Raw genomic sequence first — 18784 nt, 5'->3', positions numbered from 1 at the left:
ATGAATCCATAGAACAGGTGGGAGCTGATTTATATCCCCATCAGTGTAATGCTCTCTGGCATGCAATCAAGCCCCGATAAGAAGTAATGACTCTCCGGCAGTTTTATGTACGTTTATTTACAAAAAGGCACACCCAGAGCATGGTTTCTCACCTGCTCGCATTTACGATAGTTGGTCAGCCTGAATTTCCACCCCCTCCCACAGCAGGAAGGATGCCAAACTCCCGCCTTTCCCCTCTTGCCCTTTTGTTGACATCTGATCTTATCCAGATGCCTAGATCAGGGACTGAGAGGCTGGTCCCACTCCCACTCAACACAGACTCAGACCTTGGCTTATCTGCTGATTGCCTAGCAACACTCTGTCTGCCTTCCCTCTTCCTCTTCTTGAGAGCTAACAGTGTCTTCCCCAGGAAGCAGGATTGAACTGCCCTTTCTCGACTCTTACAGCCAGCTCTCATCTGCAGAGTCAGTCCCTCATTCACTTAGTTAGGTTTCTGAGTCTAACTCTTCCCCTGCGCTCTGGGGGGCCACATTCCTGACAATCAGGGTGCTTGGCTGGGCAGACAGGTTTCAACTGTGTCTACTTTGCTTCTGTTTTTGTTACTGTCTCTAAATTTGATGGGCTCTTGGGGGGCTCAGAAAAAAATGCTTGTGGGCAGGATAGACTGACCGCTGAATCAAGTGTTAGTCACGCCATTAGTCTGTACCATTTTAGGTATTGTATTTTTGCAGATATTTATATTGTTTATCAATTAATGATTTAGTGTGACTGATGGAGATGGTTTTTATAGACATTTGGTGATATTTCATTGATATTATTTTGTAATATTAGTTGTGAAATGAGTTCTTCAATTTTGTTAATTGTTTATTTTTAGATACTTTTGAACTGTTGCAGGATGACAGCTGTTGAATATTTGAACATTTTTGTGGGTAGTAAGCCATCTTGAGTACAGTAATATAGAAAGGCAGCACGTGAGTTAAAAATGAAAAGGATGAATGAGTTTCTTGCAAATATTTGTGCCAGAAACTACTCTGTCACTGTTCAGTGGGTTCCCCCATATATTTTGTACACGCCTGAGGTTCATTTAGTTCCACCCTTCCCTGATAATTTATATACAGATTCACATTGTAAAAAGAAAAATAGAGGTTCACAAATATTACAAAACAGAAAACAAAGCACCATAAATACAATACAATGTTAGAGATAAAAATCAACCACAATAAACACATTAGAGAAATTTCATCATTTAAGATAATGTAGTTAGTAACAGGAAAGGGCAACCTTTAGAAAGTCTATTGCTGAGGCCCTCCTGGTGTCGTTGGACTACAACTCCCATCATTCCAGACCACCAACCGTGGTGTCTGGGGCTAATGGCAACTGGAGTCCAACAGCATCTGGGGAGCCTCGAATTCTCCATCCATGATGATGTAGACTTTGGAATTGTCCATGGTGCTGTAGTATTGTAAACTGTAAATACCTTATTGGTAATGCTAACAATAGATTTATTTTTTATTTACAAGTTGAACCAATATCTAGGAAGCGGATAACAATGTAACAACAAAGTGAAGAAATTCTAATCACAACATAAGGCTTTCTAGTGTGCAATCTAGGTTCAAGGAATGGCTATAAAAAGCTTCTCCATTATGAGTTTAGCCTGTATTAGAAAACAAAGAAAAGCACACACAGTGGCACCAGGGAATCCCTAATTATGTCTTCCCAGCTGCTTAAAGAACAAGCCAACACTATAGCCCAGTTATATGACAGCAGCTGGCATATGACAAACACCTAATTGGAAGCCCTATTTTCCCTTGATAGTGAAAACTTTGGACCTACAGGGACCCGGCCACTATTATTGGTCCATCAATGGCTCACAAACTGCTTCAGATTATAGACTTTAATAACACAAAGAAACATATCATGTTCACGGGTGGCAGTAGTGTTCCATTAGATTATAATGTACAAGGAATGTTAGGAAGCTATATGCTAGGAAAGTATATATTCATTTTGGAAAAAGAGACGGTAGATTGTGTCCTACCCACCCCATCCATTGTAACTTCTGACACTAAGCCAGAAATTTTATATCTCACTTAATTGCTGTACAAATCAGTTAGGAAAGCTAATTCTCTGTTCAATTTGGCAGCTTTATATTTCTAAAAAGTAATTAAGAGATACTGTTTCTCTGTGCCTTCATTCCAACCTCTGGAAGGGTGCTTCTTCCCAGTTCTGTTTCATGATCCTGGAATAGCTTCCCCAAGCAATCTCTCTTCAAGTTTCTTTCTTCTTTTTCAAAAACCCACCTCTTTGACCCACTGTGGTGGTTCTGTTTCTTGTCTCTTAATACCTGGCTGCACTCAGACCTGAAGCTGGTTTAACACTTTAACACAAATAATATTGCTGTACGCTACCGCAATCTCTGAGTGGTGCAAACTTCCAGGGGGTTCCAGGCATTCACCCAGGGTTTGTGTTTCCTTTTGGAAATGAGGCACAGCAGAGACTGTGGTGTCTTTAGGTTATTTGGTTTATTCAGTGGCGTAGCGTGGGTTGTCAGCACCCGGGGCAAGGCAAGTAATTTGCGCCCCCTAACCCGTGGATTTGCGCCCCCTAACCTGTGGATTTGCCCTAACCCCAGATGTTTTGCCCGGTGCAGCCGGCCCCCCCCTGCACCCCCCACGCTACGCCACTGGGTTTATTTATACATATATACAACCTGAGTCTACAATGGAGGGGTTTACAACACTGACACCCCAAGAGGTTATTGCTTTTCCCATAGTCACAGCCTTGGATTCAAACAGAAATCAGTCATGGCTCTCTGACCCTCTGCTTGCTGCTTTCCCCCCAGCTTCTAGCTTACATCACAGTGAACTCTAAAAACACTGGCCTTTCATCTCTCTAATTCGGAGCTGGAGGAGGGGCCCCTCCCATTTTCCCTGTGGCATAGAGCCCTCTTCTTAGCTTTCCTAATGGTTCATCACCTTTATTTTGTTCTCCTGGTGGCTCATCACTCCAGGTGATTACCTCATCAGGAAACTTGCCTGGCTTATATTTTAACATCTGCTGAATCCAAGGGTTAAGTGTCTGGCACCCAGAAATTCACAACGCAGGAGAGTCTGGTACCCACAAGCTCATCACAATGTAAGCGCATTTATGTTTTACTAATTAATGAATTAAAAATGTTATGATGTTAATATTACCCAAGTGAATTGCTTATTTAGATTGCCATATTATGCTTTGAAATGAGTTGGTATTAGAATTAATTTTAATGATGCATTAGTATGGATGGTTTTGCTCATTTATGGGCTTTCAGATGACTCCTTTTAGCCACCCCCCTTTCTCCTGTCATTATATCATCTGCATAACACAGATCCCAACCCTTAAAGCATTGTGCTGCCTCTAGAGCACTGTCGGCAGTAGGTGCTCTGGAAATTTGATTCAATTTAACGCAAAAACCAATCACAAGGGTAAAGATCATTTCACACATAAATGTGCTACCTCACACGAGCTAAAACTAGTGCTGTGCCAAAATCTGTCCTCCAATTTCTGCAAAGTTTTGATTCCTGTAAAAGAGTCATCTATTTTTCTGACTCATTCTCAGGGCACTTCAGAATTTCTTTAGAATGTCAGTCACTGTAGGGTATTGAAGTTACCTTATCGTTGTAAGGTGGCTGAAGGTTGTGTTTGTGTTTTTCTTTCAAGCAAACATATCCCTAGCATTCTGCAACCATGGGCAAGGACAACCCCCCCCCCCATATTTTCTTTTATTTTCACAATACCTTTTTTGTGTACAGTTGCTTTTTTAGTGGAGCTTCTCAGTTAAGCACCCATATAAACATAGGGGTGGTTGTTGTTATTTTGCACTCCCTTGGCTAGATGCCCTGTGTGGGGGAACTTTCCGCACCACCCTAAATCTGGCACTGCTGCAGTTTCCTTGGCTGAACAGGAATCCTGATCTGAAAATGTCCCCTGGGAACAGTTGCCGCAAGATGCCTTTTCCTGGATTTTAATTGAAAAGTAAGCACCTGGGAAGGCGGCAGAGTGAAGAACACTAGTGAGATGATCTGTAAAAGGGAAGAAATGACACTCACAAACACCCCTGAACCACCTGGGATACACTGCAAAATAGTCCCAGGATAGCTCCAGTATTGAGAGAGTACAACACAAGGTTTAAGGCATGTTTACCAACACCTTTCATATTGTTACACACCACCCCAATCTTCAAGCAGTGAGAGACTCGAGGGGTTTGAAGTGCTTTCTCAGGGCTCTATTTCTTTGGAATGAAGGCCAGGGAAGATTGTGAGCTCTTTAGGGTATAAGGCTTTATTTGCACATGTATACAACCTGAGCGTAGGATGGAGGGGCTCAGAGCCTTGAGTTTGCTTCCCATTATGTTTCCAGGGGAGACCTAAAGCCCAGCACAGAGCCAGCATGTCTCTGTGTCACCTTCTTCCCTTTATGCTTCCATAAGTCATTATCTTAATAAAAGAACTAGTTTGACAAGCTTGCTCTTATACATTCTCCCTAAACAGATCCCAAGAATTCTAAGAAACTCAGGGCATCATTCAAACTGAGCCGCTCAAACTCATAACCATATGTGCCAAGCAGGATCAAGTTGAGCCCCATGTTGAGGAAGCAACCTCATAAATCTGATCTCTTTTTTTTTGGGGGGGGGAATAGGCATCCTCTGGTTGTTTGAACAACAGGTTTTATTTTGTGGTAATGATTATCATTAGGTTGAAGAAATCAGCTCCCCCCCCCTTCCTTCTGCCTCTTTCCCCCTCCTGCCATCAAGCCATGTTAATTTTCTAAAGAAGAACAGGGATCTATGAGATAAACAAAAACAAACCCCAAACACGCACAATTTATCAGTCGTAGAGCATCCTTCACAAATAGAGTGGGGTGGGTGGGAAAACAGTAATTCTCTGAAGTAAAAACATCTCCCTTGGGTATAAAAGAGGTGGGAAAAATATGTTCAAAGACAGCTACAGTTCTTTTGTTGTAGTTCTTTTTCTTTTTCTTTTTTTTCTTTTTTTTTTTGCTTGTAAAAAAAATATTACTTTGAGTACAGTCAACAATTCTGCTTGGCTTTAATAAAGAATCAAAATGCCCCAAAACATTAAAACTTGAGAGCCTTGCAATGATCTCATCCTAATTCACCAAGAACAAGTTGGGAAAGACCAAGATGTGAACAGAAAAGTGTGTGGGTATGTGGAGGACACTACATAGGTCCAAATTACTTTCTGCATTTTGTGTATCAACCCGAGTTACTGTGGGATTCAGTTCAAGCCTTCTAGGCTGGTTGATCCCCACAAGGAGCCATAGATTATTGTTGTTGCTTTTCCTGGGTTCTCCTAGGAAGGCCAATTAGTCTGACTTGAACATTCCGGAACCAGGCCTAGGGGTAGGTGCCTATATGATGAGTGCAATCAAATTATTTTGGAGCATTTATACTGAAATACTCAAGGATCCTCTGCCCTAGGACTTTTCTGGCCTTTGTTCTACCCATATAGTTTAACTTGCTTCCCCCCCCCCCCACAGGGAAAATAAAATAAAACCCAGATTTTCTTTTCCCTTTCTCTTCTTTTATTGTGTGCAGTGGTGTTTACAATGTTTAGCATTTCTTTTTAAAATGTTGAGAAAACGTGAAAAAGACTTAAGAAGGAAAGAAAAAAGAGATGGGAGCCAGAAGGCAGTGGAGGTGAAGAAATGGGGGAATGGTAAGAAATCTGAGGACTCTGTGTCTTGGGGGCAAGTCTCTGCAGCCCTAGAATTTCCATGTACCGAAGAAATGAACCTATGCTACTACTAGAATTTCCATGAGCAAATAGCAGAGATTGCATTCCCTAGGGGAGGATGGCTGTAAACCACATAGCAGCAGTGGATGGAGCCAAAATCACACATAAGACCCCCCCCACCCACATCCATACATTCATACATGCACTCACACACAAACATGTACCCCATTCATGCATCAGCAATTCTCTCTCTCTCACACAGACACACCATTCAATCCTTTATTCATCATTCATGTTATTTTCCTTGCATACAGACACACCTGTTCCCTATTCACATACCATCTCTCACACGCATCAATTCACATTTGACATAAACACATATACAAGTACCATTTCCTTCTTATGCTGGAAGGGGTGCCGGGATACTGGGACCTGCCGTCATATGTGGTGGGACTTGCCCCGAGGTAAAATGATTCTGGACAAAAGTATTTTCTGAGATCTCATTGATAACCAGACAAACAATTCACTTCTCCCCTTGTCTGGCTCCTTAGATTTTGATTCCGATCAAGACTTGAATGACAAGGAACTGTCAGCCGCAGCAGCTTGGGCCACAATTGTCAGGTTCTGGAATACTTCTTGTCTCAATAACCCAGATTATAGGATTTGGCAGATCACCATTCTTTAAAAAAGTATTTCTCTCTATATATGCATTACTTACCTGTAGCTCAGCACTGGAGCATCTGTTTTGCACACAGAAGGGCCAAGTTGAAATTTGTGGCATCAGGTAGGGCTGGGAAATGCTCTGGTCTGGAATCTTGGAGAGCCTCCATTGGTTAGTGTGTGCCAAGGATGGACAATGTAGTGCCTTCCATAATCTGTGACCATTGGCCATGTTGGATGTGGCTAATGTTGCAGCCCCAAAGCATTTGCATGGCACCAAGCTGGCTATCCCTGGTGTAAACAAAAGTGAGGTAGATGGGCCAACGGTCTGGCTCAAAATGAGGCAGCTTCCAATATTCCTATGTAAATAAATAAATGACACAACACATCAGAATCACTGTCACTCAGAGAGCCCATTTAGCTTCAGTTCCTAATTGCTTATTTGGCTACAAAGGACAAACCGTTCTCTTTGTGTATATGTTGGGCACCATGGGAGGATTTCATAGGCATATAGGAGGGTGATGAGCATTTCTGGCAACCCCCTACGCATTCCCAGGAGGAGTCATACAATGAGGTATTGCAGGAAAGACCCTGTGGCTCTGTCTAACATCAAAAAATATTAACCAGTGCAGGTGAGCTGGGTAGGTTTTGTTTTAAAAGAGTGATCCCAGCATGCACAGAGCTTGTTTCTGTTACTCTCAGCCAATGCAGCTCAGAACTCCCAAGGTGCTTTTCTACAGATTCAGAACTGGCGTGGGTGCTCTTATTCATGACAATGACATTTTTATTTTAGCTTATGAAACACTGCAACGCACCATGTTTACTTAATAATTGCTTTGCACTGTTTTATAGAAAGCGATCTTAGTCGGGCTCTGGTTGACATCCAGGCCAGACTTCCCTTGACAGGATGCTGTCATATTCCCTTTCTGAAACAGATTGGTTTTCAGCCATAAGCGTTCTAGCTGGATTTGTGTTCCTTTCCCTTTGGTCTATCTTATCCACAGTTTGTTGTTGTTTAGTCATTTAGTTGTGTCCGACTCTTCATGACCCCATGGACCAGAGCACGCCAGGCACTCCTGTCTTCCACTGCCTCCCACAGTTTGGTGAAACTCATGTTCGTAGCTTTGAGAACACAGTCCAACCATCTCGTCCTCTGTCGTCTCCTTCTCCTTGTCCCTCAATCTTTCCCAACATTAGGGTCTTTTCCAGGGAGTCTTCTCTTCTCATGGGGTAGCCAAAATATTGGCACCTCAGCTTCATGATCTGTCCTTCCAGTGAGCACTCAAGGATGATTTCCTTAAGAATGGATCGGTTTGATCTTCTTGCAGTCCATGGGACTCTCAAGAGTCTCCTCCAGCACCATAATTCAAAAGCATCAATTCTTCAGCGATCAGCCTTCTTTATGGTCCAGCTCTCACTTCCATACATCACTACTGGGAAAACTAGTATCCACAGTTATACCTAAGCCAATCTGCCTGTGACTTCTTGCCTATTGGATGGGCTTCTTGCTAACCATTGGAAGCTGGATGAATCCTGCAAAGTGTGATATCACTTAGATATTTCATGCCTCACCTAAGTTGTGTGTGTCTCTGTGTGTAGCATATTATTTTACCTTTTTAGAATATATCTTAAAGGGACACACCAGCCTTCCCTGACCAGCAGTTTTGTGTTTCTTAAAGGGCCAAACAATGGGGTGGCGGGGACCCACATACAGGAATGCATAGTTCATATCTGATGTGGCATAAGTGTGCCACATTGTCATGCACTCATCAGAGGGAATGCAGGCCGTCATAGCTAGGGCAGTATTTCCAGGTGATTATCACTCCTGGAAATCAGGTGACACGAGAAATCCAGTCTTTATACCATCGTCTGCTCTAAGACCTCCTCTTGTCTTCTTGTCTTGGCAACTTGTTACTGCTGGAAGCCTACAGGCTCTCTCCCTCCAGACTGCCTGTCTGCTTGTCTGTTCCAGGTACTTAACAGCATTTGTATCTGAGCACCTGACAGACATGCATATTTAACATGGTCAGTTCCTTTGTCATTTTCTGTACCTTAGACATAAGGACAATAAAAGAACAGGCATTCCCAATTAGTCGGCTCCAACACCACCTTCACGTCCCCCATTTTATAGTTTGTCCCAGGATCAGTCAGAGGTGCAGACTGTTCTAATGCCATGATCTCCCTTAGCTGAATGAACTTGAAAGCAGGAAGGTTGAAGATGTTTATCCAGAACTGAATTCATTAACAATGTGGGTGAAATGAAGGAAGGGGACACACGAATTAAGAAGCACAATTTTAAAGAAGTTCAAAGCAGAATGTAAAGGGGAACATCTGAGGTCATAAATCCAGTGTGATGGAAAATAAATCCCAACCTTCAGTGCAGTGTTCTGAATTAGATATTGTAACTGAGAAGGGGGGAGAAGTCCTTAGCTAAGTGTCAGGTTAGAGGGTTCTGACCTTTCTGAGCCGCCTGCCCACACTGCTGCTGGAGAAGGAGGGGAGCGTCAATCCACATTGCAATTCCCTGATATGCAGCTGAAAGTCCGAGTGGAACCCACAGATATGAGCTTAACTAGCAATTAAGTGCATTACTGGATAAAATGCTGCATATTATGTTCCTACAGCAGAGGAGAGGAGGTGGGCCAGGCATGCTTTCTGTGGGAAGGTGAACTACAGGGGACTGAAAGCATTCACACACATTGTGATAATTACTGTTCTTGGGCATTGATTAGAGATCAATGAAGAAAGGACTGGGAACAATGCTATGTGAGCCCCACAGAAACGAATGGAAGCATAGAAGTGCTCTTGCCCTCCTCCCACTCATGGCAAGGAGGCTTTTGCTGATTGTCCCTGTAGATTACATATCTAAGCAGACTTATGTGTAAGTAAGTCATGTTAAAATGAATGGTAATTACTTCTACAGGAGCAGGTTTAAAATGGGATGTCAGGACAGATTGTTTCTCAGCTACAGTGTCTAATTTAGAAAACTACACTGACTCATAGATTTGTGGAGTTGGAAGGAACATGAAGGACCATCTCTTCCAACCCCCTGTAATGCAGGAATCTCAACTAGACCAGACATAACAGATGACCATTCAACCTCTACTTACAAACCTCCAAGGACCTCCCAAACCTCCACCACCTCCCAAAGGAGAGGAGTCCACTGTCAAACAGCTCTTACTATCAGAAAGTTATTTCTGATGTTTAGTCAGAATCTCCTTTCCGGTAACTTGAAGCCATTGGTTTATGTTCTAGCCTCTGCTGCAGGAGAAAATAAGCTTGCTCCCTCTTCCATGTGACGGATGTTTCCTCTGTCTCCTATTTCCCAGGCTAAATATACCCAACTCCCTCAACCATTCCTCATAAAGCTTGGTTTCCAGACCCGTGATCATCTTGGTTGCCCTCCTCTGCACACGTCAACATCTTTCTTAAATTGAGGTGCCTAGAACTGGACACAGTACTGCAAGGGTGGTCGGACCAAAGCTGCATGGGGTGCTATTTCCCATCTTATCTTTTCCATTTGGGAGAATATGCAACTGAATGCAATGTAACAGCATGTGTGATACCATATGTGAAGCACCAGAAGGGCCATAGCTCAGTGGTAGAGCACATGCTTTACATACCAAAGGTTCAGTCCTTGGTGTTCCCAGGTAAGGCTAGAAAACTCTGCTACCCTGTAATGCCACTGTCCGTCTAGTGTAGACCAGATATGGTGAACTTGCATTCCTCTAAGTCAGTGTTTCCCAACCTTGGGCCTCCAGCTGTTTTTGGACTACAATTCCCATCATCCCTTGCCACTGGTCTTGCTAGTCAGGGATGATGGGAGTTGTAGTTCAAAAACAGCTGGAGGCCCAAGGTTGGGAAACACTGCTCTAAGTGTTGCTCCCATAATTCCTGGGCATGCTGACTGGTGATGATCAGACTTGGAGTGCAACCCCTCCTGGTGTGTGCGCGCACATAGATTCTGCATTCTAGGTGCGGACAATATTGGGCTGGATGTAATTAGCACTGAAATCCAAAGTCAGTGTTGGATTTTAAGGAGCAGCTACAAAGGGTTTCATACTTCTAGGGCAACACCTGAAGAGGAATCTGTTCATTTTCACCACAAGGAGATGTATGGCATATGCGACTACAACCTCCTCCAAACTCCACATTCCGACCCTCTTTTCTTCCCATTTGAACTTTCTCACATCTCCTCTTTCACACCCTCCACAGCTACTCTTTGCCATTCTCACCTCTCCCTCCCTTCCCTTTTCTTCATTCCTCCTCTCCCGCCCCCGCAAGACCCCCTTTGAAAAGCGCAACACTTCTTAAAAGCGAGAGATGCCAAAGTCTGAATCTCCTGGGAAGCCCTTCCTTAACTCCCGGAAGTGTGTGAGGGCTAGAGGTAGTAAACAGGGGAAATGCACTCTGCATGTGCTCAGAGGCCCCTCAAAACCCTGGTCAGTTCTTCCTCGAGCTCAGATCCCTTCTGCCCCTCTCTTTCTCTTACTCCCTTGGCTCTTCTTTCTCTGGCTTCATCCTCCTCTCTCGCCCGCCTCCCGTCTTCGCGTTGCTTCCATCTTCCCTCGAGTCGTCCTCCATCCTTTGCTCTTGGATTCCCCCCTCCCTTCGCCGCTCCCCACCCCCGCGTCACTTTGATCTTATCTCCCCATGCCCATCGCACTCCTCTTTTCTCTGCGGCGCGCCCCGTCCGGTTTGCTAGAGGAGAGAAGTTAGAGGGCACCCGCCCCGTCCAGTCAATTGCAGCAAGGGCTGCGTGCGGCTCTGCCTCCTCCTCCTCCTCCTTGTCCCGGGCTCCCTGCAACCTCAGCAGCAGCAGCAGCAGTAGCGAGAGCAGCCGCCGCGGGGGGCGTGGTCAGGCGGGAGGGGCTGCGAAGGGGCGGAGCTCCCGGCAGCGCCACAGAACGAAGTGGAGCCCCAACCGGCTCAGGACTGAGGCGCCGCTGCTGCGACCGCTGCCGCCGCTCTCAGCCTCCATCCAGAGCCGGGGCACTGATGGGCATCCCTCGCCCCCCTGCCCCAGGCGCCGCGGATCTGAACCCCCAGCCGGGATCCCGCTGCCGCTGCCGCTCGCCTTCGCCGGTGGAATCGTACTGTAAGATGTAGAATGCTCCCGGTGCCGAGAGCCAAGCGGCAGCAGCCTCTCCTGTGGCCCGGGAATGCGGAGCCCCCAGCACCTCCCTGGATTTGGATGGTCCCGAGCGCGGCGGGGCTCTTTCGGGTCGGGGGCGCCGCTGGGGTGGTGCCCCCTCCTCTGCTGCTCTCTTCGCCACCGCCGCCTCCTCCGCCGCCTGCGCCGCTGATCCAGGGGGTTTCGGGCTGGCAACTTCCCTGCAATCCTTTCCTGCCTTTGATGGCACCGGAGCATCATTCCGCGGTTCATCAGCTTCCCTTTCTGAACGGGCAGGTAAGGAAGGAACCTTTGCCTCTTTGCCTGTCTCCCCTCACCACCATCTGCCTCCCTCCCCCCGCCTTCTTTATTCGTGCTTCTTTTTCTGGTTGCTTTGACGGAGGGTCCTGTTGGAAGCGCACTTCGCTTTTCCTCACTCCCATCGCGCCGGTTCCTTTCCGTGGTGGGTTCAAAAGCGCCCAGGAGAATGAGAAAGGGGACATTGGGAAACTCGTTTCGAGCCTTGGGCAACGCGTAAGCTGGCAGTGAAAGAGGTGGGAAAGGAACTTCTGTCGCTGTCCGACGCGCCGTGGTGCTGAAGTTCGCCCGTAAATTTCCTCGCTGTTGCAGACGTGTGTCTGCGCCTTGCTGTTGAACCGCACTGTGTCTCCACCAGACTTTAAAGACAAGACGAGAGGGAAAGAGAGGGAGAGAGACCACATTAACTATTAATACGAAGCTATTGCTAATGCTGAGCTCGTTCCTTTTCACTCTCAAACCACACGGACTGCACATTTCTGAGCTTCATACGTTTATAAAATACATCCAAAATAGTGTGCCTTCCTTAAAAGACTGCAGTCCTCTGACATTTAGGGCTCATTCTTTGCTCGTTGTTTTTTTTAGTAATGTCTCTCTCACGATTGCACTGGAACGACACTGCCATAAGGTCTATGCCCTGCTACTCCCTTAATACTCATTCCTGTTGATACCCTAATAAATCCATAAATAACAGGGCCATGTATTTTACAGCAGTCAGTCAGAATGTAGAGTTGTTTACTATGGAAAACTCGATAAAAAGAATGGAGTTACACGAGCCTATTGCAGATGCATCCTAGTCGCAAACTGGGCAGTGATTTGAAGGCTGGATTTGAGCATTTATTTTGCATTACAAATCATCTTCCATACAATCTGGATGATTGCATAAAGCTCATCTAAATAAAAACTACAGAAAGGTTATTCTAATATTGCAAGCAATGTTTCCTGACCATCTTAAACCAAAGTTATCACACTCTTTTAAAAATACCAGCATTTTGGACCAGCTGGTGTATTCATTCAATGCACTATGCTGTTTTTACAATATTTGTGCCTGCTCCAGAAGGCTTTCTCAAGGTGTAGAACAGGACTGATTTAAGAGAGGATGTGTTGCAACCCCCCCCCCCGTTGCTATGCCAGGATGCTACCACTAGAGGTATTAAATGTCTAAGAACTTGTGTTTCCCTTCATGTTTAGAAATCTGTAAAATATTTATTTTAATAAAAAAAAGAAAGTGGGTGGCTGCACATGAATCTGCTCATTAGGACTAACCCTCTTACCATCACTTTGAGTTTACTGTGACAGCATCAGCTGGACATATAAAGATAATGCTAACATAAGCAATTGCATTTGGTGTCTTCTGCTCTGATGTTCTTTAATGTTATATGGCAGGCATTAGCTGTTCTTGATCACATATTAATTCAAGCAATAAATCTCATCATCACTGCTGGTTACACACACACACACACACACACACACACACACACACACACTCACACACATGTATGGATTGTAAGGCACATTTGAAAGTAGTGGTGGATGATCAGCTTAGAGATTAGCCTTAAGTATTTTTTAATACATGCATTAGATTTCATTGACTATGTTAATTATGGAATTAGTTATGTGTGGTGTTTAATGCCTCTGACATAAATTTGATGCTGTTTCACTTAGATATTTGAACTCCAAATTCTTTGGATAAATTCCAGTTTCCTAATAAAATGTCTAAGCTAGAAATCTGTACTGGCACTTGATGGTTGCATGTAGGAACAGAGCATAGTGATGAGTGAAAGACACACTCCAGGACCGAATGAAAATTTATGAACTTGGAGAACCATGGAATTGGATTGAAAGCAATAACATTCCTCTAGTTTGGATATACCAAAGGCCCTGTAGATGCCTTTGATTTGCTGTTGCCTGTGTAAAAGCTGAATGATCACTAATTTTAGTGAGATTTCCTTTGAACATAGTAGTTAAATTATGCTGTTTGTCATCCACCTAGCTATGGTTTTAAAACATTTGCTTGATGTCCAACAGCCTTGTCATATGAGCCACTGCTTATAAAAACAGAAGTTTAGGATGTGAAACAACCACTGCTGTACCTAGGAAGGAACATGACTTGTAGCATCATTCTAGCACTGAGAACTGTCTCAAGACACCACACCAGTGCCGTGCTGTGGTTTGTCATGGCTATATTCACAACAGCCAATACCATCAGATGTACTGCAGCATCAAGCAAAGGTGTTGTGCAGCACAGAATGGAGTGGAAATAGACTATGGAAGAGAGGTCTGCTTGAGGAGTGAATTGGGATCACTCATCTATGAGTAGGATTCCTGTTAGATTGCATCTAAAACAGAATTCAGGGTGAAATGTTGCACTATAGATAGAATTGTTTCCTGAAATCATAGGCAGACATACTCATATCTACATACCGTAGCTTTAGTCAGATTCCAGCTGGTCTCCACTAATTCTTTACCCTTGCCATATTTAATATTAGATGTGTACTAGGATCACAGTCCCTCTTCACCATGGTATTGTAGTTCTGAGTTGCTGCATAAGCCCTTAGTAGTAGTAATTTATAGCTGAACTCAGTAAATTTTGAATTGTTTCCCCACCCCAGTGAATTTTTTTCATATTTTGGAGAAAGCAAAAGGATACATAAGAATCATATAATGTGTGCTCAAAAATACATATGAAATAGAAATGAAAACATGAATAATTAACAAACAAAAGCTGTTTGGACTAATATGTTAGAGTGTATTCTTACCTTTTAAAAACTTTATTTTAGTGGATGTTTGGAGCTCATTCTCCAGTGATTGGATTTTCACCTTCTTCAAGTGTGGAGTTTGTCCCTCTTTTTCCTCAAGTATACACAACTGCTGCTCCACACCATTCTGGGAAAAGTTGGGTAGAAAAGAGGCTTCCAAATTGCAAGGTAAGTTAAAATTTGCCTTCTTCTTCACTTAACAGGCATTGAGATTTTGGAGGTAGAATTATATTGCTGTACCAATGTATGGGGTACAATTCATTCATTTAAAATATTGATCTCAGTATTAAACTTCCAAACTGGCTTACAAATTTTGCAATTAAATATATGAATAACAGTGAATTAATAATGCTGTTTCTAACCATTCTGAATCTCAACCCAAAACTATATTTTCCTCCCTGAACCACAAACCTGACCAGAACCTGAGTCATTATTTAAAAGTTTCTGATGAACCTCAACTGGAAGACTCCTGAAATAAAATGAATTTGGCAATCACCATTGTTGGTCATACTTAGAGTTAGAGCCATTGAAAACAGTGGACAAGTAGTAAGTCTGTTGATTTCAGTTGATGTACTCTGAGTTTGACTTAGTTTGTGATGACCCAACAGAGCCAGGTTACCTGTTCATAATAAGGCCTTATGTGGAAATGGTTCAGTTTGGTTGTGTATCTTTAATGTTTCATTTATTGTTTATGGGAACTTTAGCTATGCTGTAGTTATGTACCTTTTCGCATGCTACAAGCCACCTTGAGCACTGTTTGAACTTTGGAAAGGTGGTATACAAATAAAATGTATGGATATGTATGCATGCATGTAAATGAAGACACTTGATGTGGTTCACTCACTGGCTCACCAGCAGCAGAATGAGCACTTTTATACATTTTGGAGTGCATCCTGGCTTCTGCACCCCACCCACTTCAAGAGAGCTGGGTCTAGAAACCATCAGCAGGGGTTGGACTGGAAGTATTCTTCAAGCTTCAGACACAAACCACTGATGAAAAGCATCCTGTTACAGGGAAAAAAGAGGATAGGGTCCCATTGTGTTCCTTGCCTCCCCCATGTTCCAGTGTTGAGCCAGGTAAACGGAAAGGTAAAGGGACCCCTGACCATTAGGTCCAGTCATGACCGACTCTGGGCTTGCGGCGCTCATCTCACTTTATTAGCCAAGGGAGCCAGCGTACAGCTTCCGGGTCATGTGGCCAACATGACTAAGCCGCTTCTGGCGAACCAGAGCAGCACACAGAAAGGCCGTTTATCTTCCCGCTGGAGCGGTACCTATTTATCTACTTGCACTTTGACGTGCTTTCAAACTGCTAGGTTGGCAGGAGCAGGGACTGAGCAATGGGAGCTCACCCCGTTGTGGGGATTTGAACCGCCGATCTTCTGATCGGCAAGCCCTAGGCTCTGTGGTTTAAACCACAGTGCCACCCAGTGTTGAGCCAGACTGGGGACTAAAGATTCTAAACTGTTGCTAATTTGATTTGAAACCTAGTCTTTCTAACCTAGATACAAAAAGAATTTATTTGCAGTGGCTGTGACTGAAGTGTCCCCGAGTGCAGACATCTGCTAGCCTGGTGACTTTAGAATCAGAGGAAAGTGAGCAGCTTCTTCCTGGTCCAGGAAACCTGAAGAAGCTCTCAGTCCATACACTGAGGAGCCCTTAATGCAGCAATGGGGAGCACAATGTGGGTGGGTGGGGAGGGACTCACTGGAAATGATATCCCACTCTGAGCTGTGCTTGTTTTGCAGGGGCCTAACAATATTTTGAGCATCCTTTATGCCAGGTAGTTAATCTACATAAACCAGGATCATTACCCTATGTAGAAAAGGAAGCTTTTAAGTACTGCTAGGTGAATGGGACCAAGGCCAAATGATAGCAGACTCCAAAAGATTAGAAGATGTAAGAAAGCAGACTGGAAGTGTATGTTTGATCAAAATATTTAAAGGGGAATCCCAGCCTCATGATGTGTACTGATGTTAGACAGACAGTGTGAGAGAGGTATTTGTGATTTTATTTTATTTATTACATTTCTATACCACCTTTTATCAAAGTATCACAGGGTGGTTTACAATATAAAAACTCAAAAATATATAACATAGCAACAAACAAAAACAATAACCCCTCCCACATGCACAGTTTAGATGGTCAGAGGTTGTTTAATTAGCCAAAGGCCTGGCAGAAGATTAATGTTTTTGCCTGGTGCCTTAAGATACATAACGAAGGCAGCAGGTTAACCTCTCTAGGGAGAGCATTCTACAAGCTGAGAACCACCACAGAAAAGGCCAGCTCTCATGTTGCCACCCTCTGGACATCTTGTGGAGAAGGCACACAAAGAAGGGCCTCCAATGATGATTCCAGTGTCCAGGTCGGTCCATAAGAAGAAAATGTAAGGTTCGACCTCACATTCCATTTCCAACATGGTAGGGAACAATTTATGTGCATTACTCAGATAACTAAATTATGGAGCAATTAATGAATATAATAAAAAATGCAAGGTTATAAGAAGATTTTTCAAGTTTGATTCCACACACAAAAAGATCAGTAATAATAATATATTATTTATACCCCACCCATCTGGCTGGGTTTCCCCAGCCACTCTGGGCGGCTTCCAACAAAATATTAAAATATAGTGGTCTGTTAAACATTAAAAGCTTCCCTAAACAGGGCTGTCTTCAGATGTCTTCTAAAAGTCTGGTAGTTGTTCTTCTCTTTGACATCTGGTGGGAGGGCGTTCCACAGGGCGGGTGCCACCACCAAGAAGGCCCTCTGCCTGTTTCCCTGTAACTTGGCTTCTCACAGTGAGGGAACTGCCAGAAGGCCCTCGGCACTGGACCTCAGTGTCTGGGCAGAACGATGGGGGTGGAGATGCTCCTTCAGGTATACTGGACCAAGGCCGTTTAGGGCTTTAAAGGTCAGCACCAACACTTTGAACTGTGCTCGGAAATGTACTGGGAGCCAATGTAGAACTTGACCAGTGTTATGTGGTCTCGGCGGCAGCTCCCAGTCACCAGTCTAGCTGATGCATTCTGGATTAGTTGTAGTTTCATCAAAGGTACCATCAAAGGTAGCCCCACATAGAGCGCATTGCAGTAATCCAAGCGAGAGATAACTAGAGCATGCACCACTCTGGCAAGACAGTTCGCAGGCAGATAGGGTCTCAGCCTGCATACCAGATGGAGCTGGTAAACAGTTGCCCTGGACACAGAATTGACCTGCGCCTCCATGGACAGCTGTGCACCTGGTCCTTCAGGGGCACAGTTACCCCATTTAGGACCAGGGAGTCCTCCACACCCGCACGCTTATTGTCCCCCCCCCCAAAACAGTACTTCTGTCTTGTCAAGATTCAACCTCCATCTGTTAGCCGCCTTCCATCCTCCAACCACCTCCAGACACTCACACAGGACCTTCACTGCCTTCACTGGTTCTGATTTGAAAGAGAGGTAGAGCTAGGTATCATCCGCATATTGATGGACACCCAGCCCAAACCCCCTGATGATTTATCCCAGCGGCTGCATGTAGATGTTGAAAAGCATGGGGGAGAGGATGGAACCCTGAGGCACCCCACAAGTGAGAGCCCAGGGGTCTGAACACTCATCCCCCCCCCACTTTCTGAACACAGCCCAGGAGGAAGGAGCGGAACCACTGTATAACAGTGCCCCCAGCTCCCAGCCCCTATAGACAGTCCAGAAGGATGTTATGGTCGATGGTATCAAAAACCACTGAGAGATCTAGCAGAACTAGGAAACAGCTCTCACCTTTGTCCCTAGCCCGCTGGAGATCATCGACCAATGCAACCAGGGCAGTTTCAGTCCCATGATGAGGCCTGAATCCCGACTGGAAGGTCTCATAAAACTTTCCTGGTTACTGATACTTGGTTGTAACTGTCTTAGATTAATGGGCTTGCTCCACCTCACTGTGCAAATGGCCATTACTGTGAGCTTCATATTTGTGAACTGAACCAGTTCCTGAGCTTTTATTGGAACCTGAACTTTAACAATCTGGAACAGTGTCAGTTTCAGCAGAGATTGAATTGGAACCAACCAACCAAACAAACAAACAGAATTGTTTGACATAGATTTTTCCAACAAAACCCAATGGCATTAAGGGCATTTCAGATATTGATAAAAGACCCCAGTCTCATTAAGCTGTTTGAATCAATCCATATGTATTTGCAAAATGCTCACACCAGACATCATAGAATACCT

General features: G+C 44.3%; 1 protein-coding gene across 1 annotated transcript in view; it reads left to right on the top strand.

Moving 5' to 3' along the window:
- The first annotated feature begins 11228 nt into the window (after window positions 1–11228).
- The window catches only part of TCERG1L (transcription elongation regulator 1 like), a 163678-nt gene continuing 156122 nt past the window's right edge, over window positions 11229–18784 (top strand). The window contains exons 1-2 of the mRNA XM_028729901.2: window positions 11229–11799; window positions 14601–14747. Coding sequence (XP_028585734.2) covers window positions 11500–11799; window positions 14601–14747 — 447 coding nt within the window. The 5' untranslated portion in view covers window positions 11229–11499. The remainder of the gene's footprint in view (window positions 11800–14600; window positions 14748–18784) is intronic.

This window comes from Podarcis muralis, chromosome 6, assembly GCF_964188315.1.
Source record: "Podarcis muralis chromosome 6, rPodMur119.hap1.1, whole genome shotgun sequence".
Classification (NCBI taxonomy): Eukaryota; Metazoa; Chordata; class Lepidosauria; order Squamata; family Lacertidae; genus Podarcis; species Podarcis muralis.
Note: the sequence above shows the minus strand (reverse complement) of the source record. Positions and strands in the feature narration are given on the sequence as shown.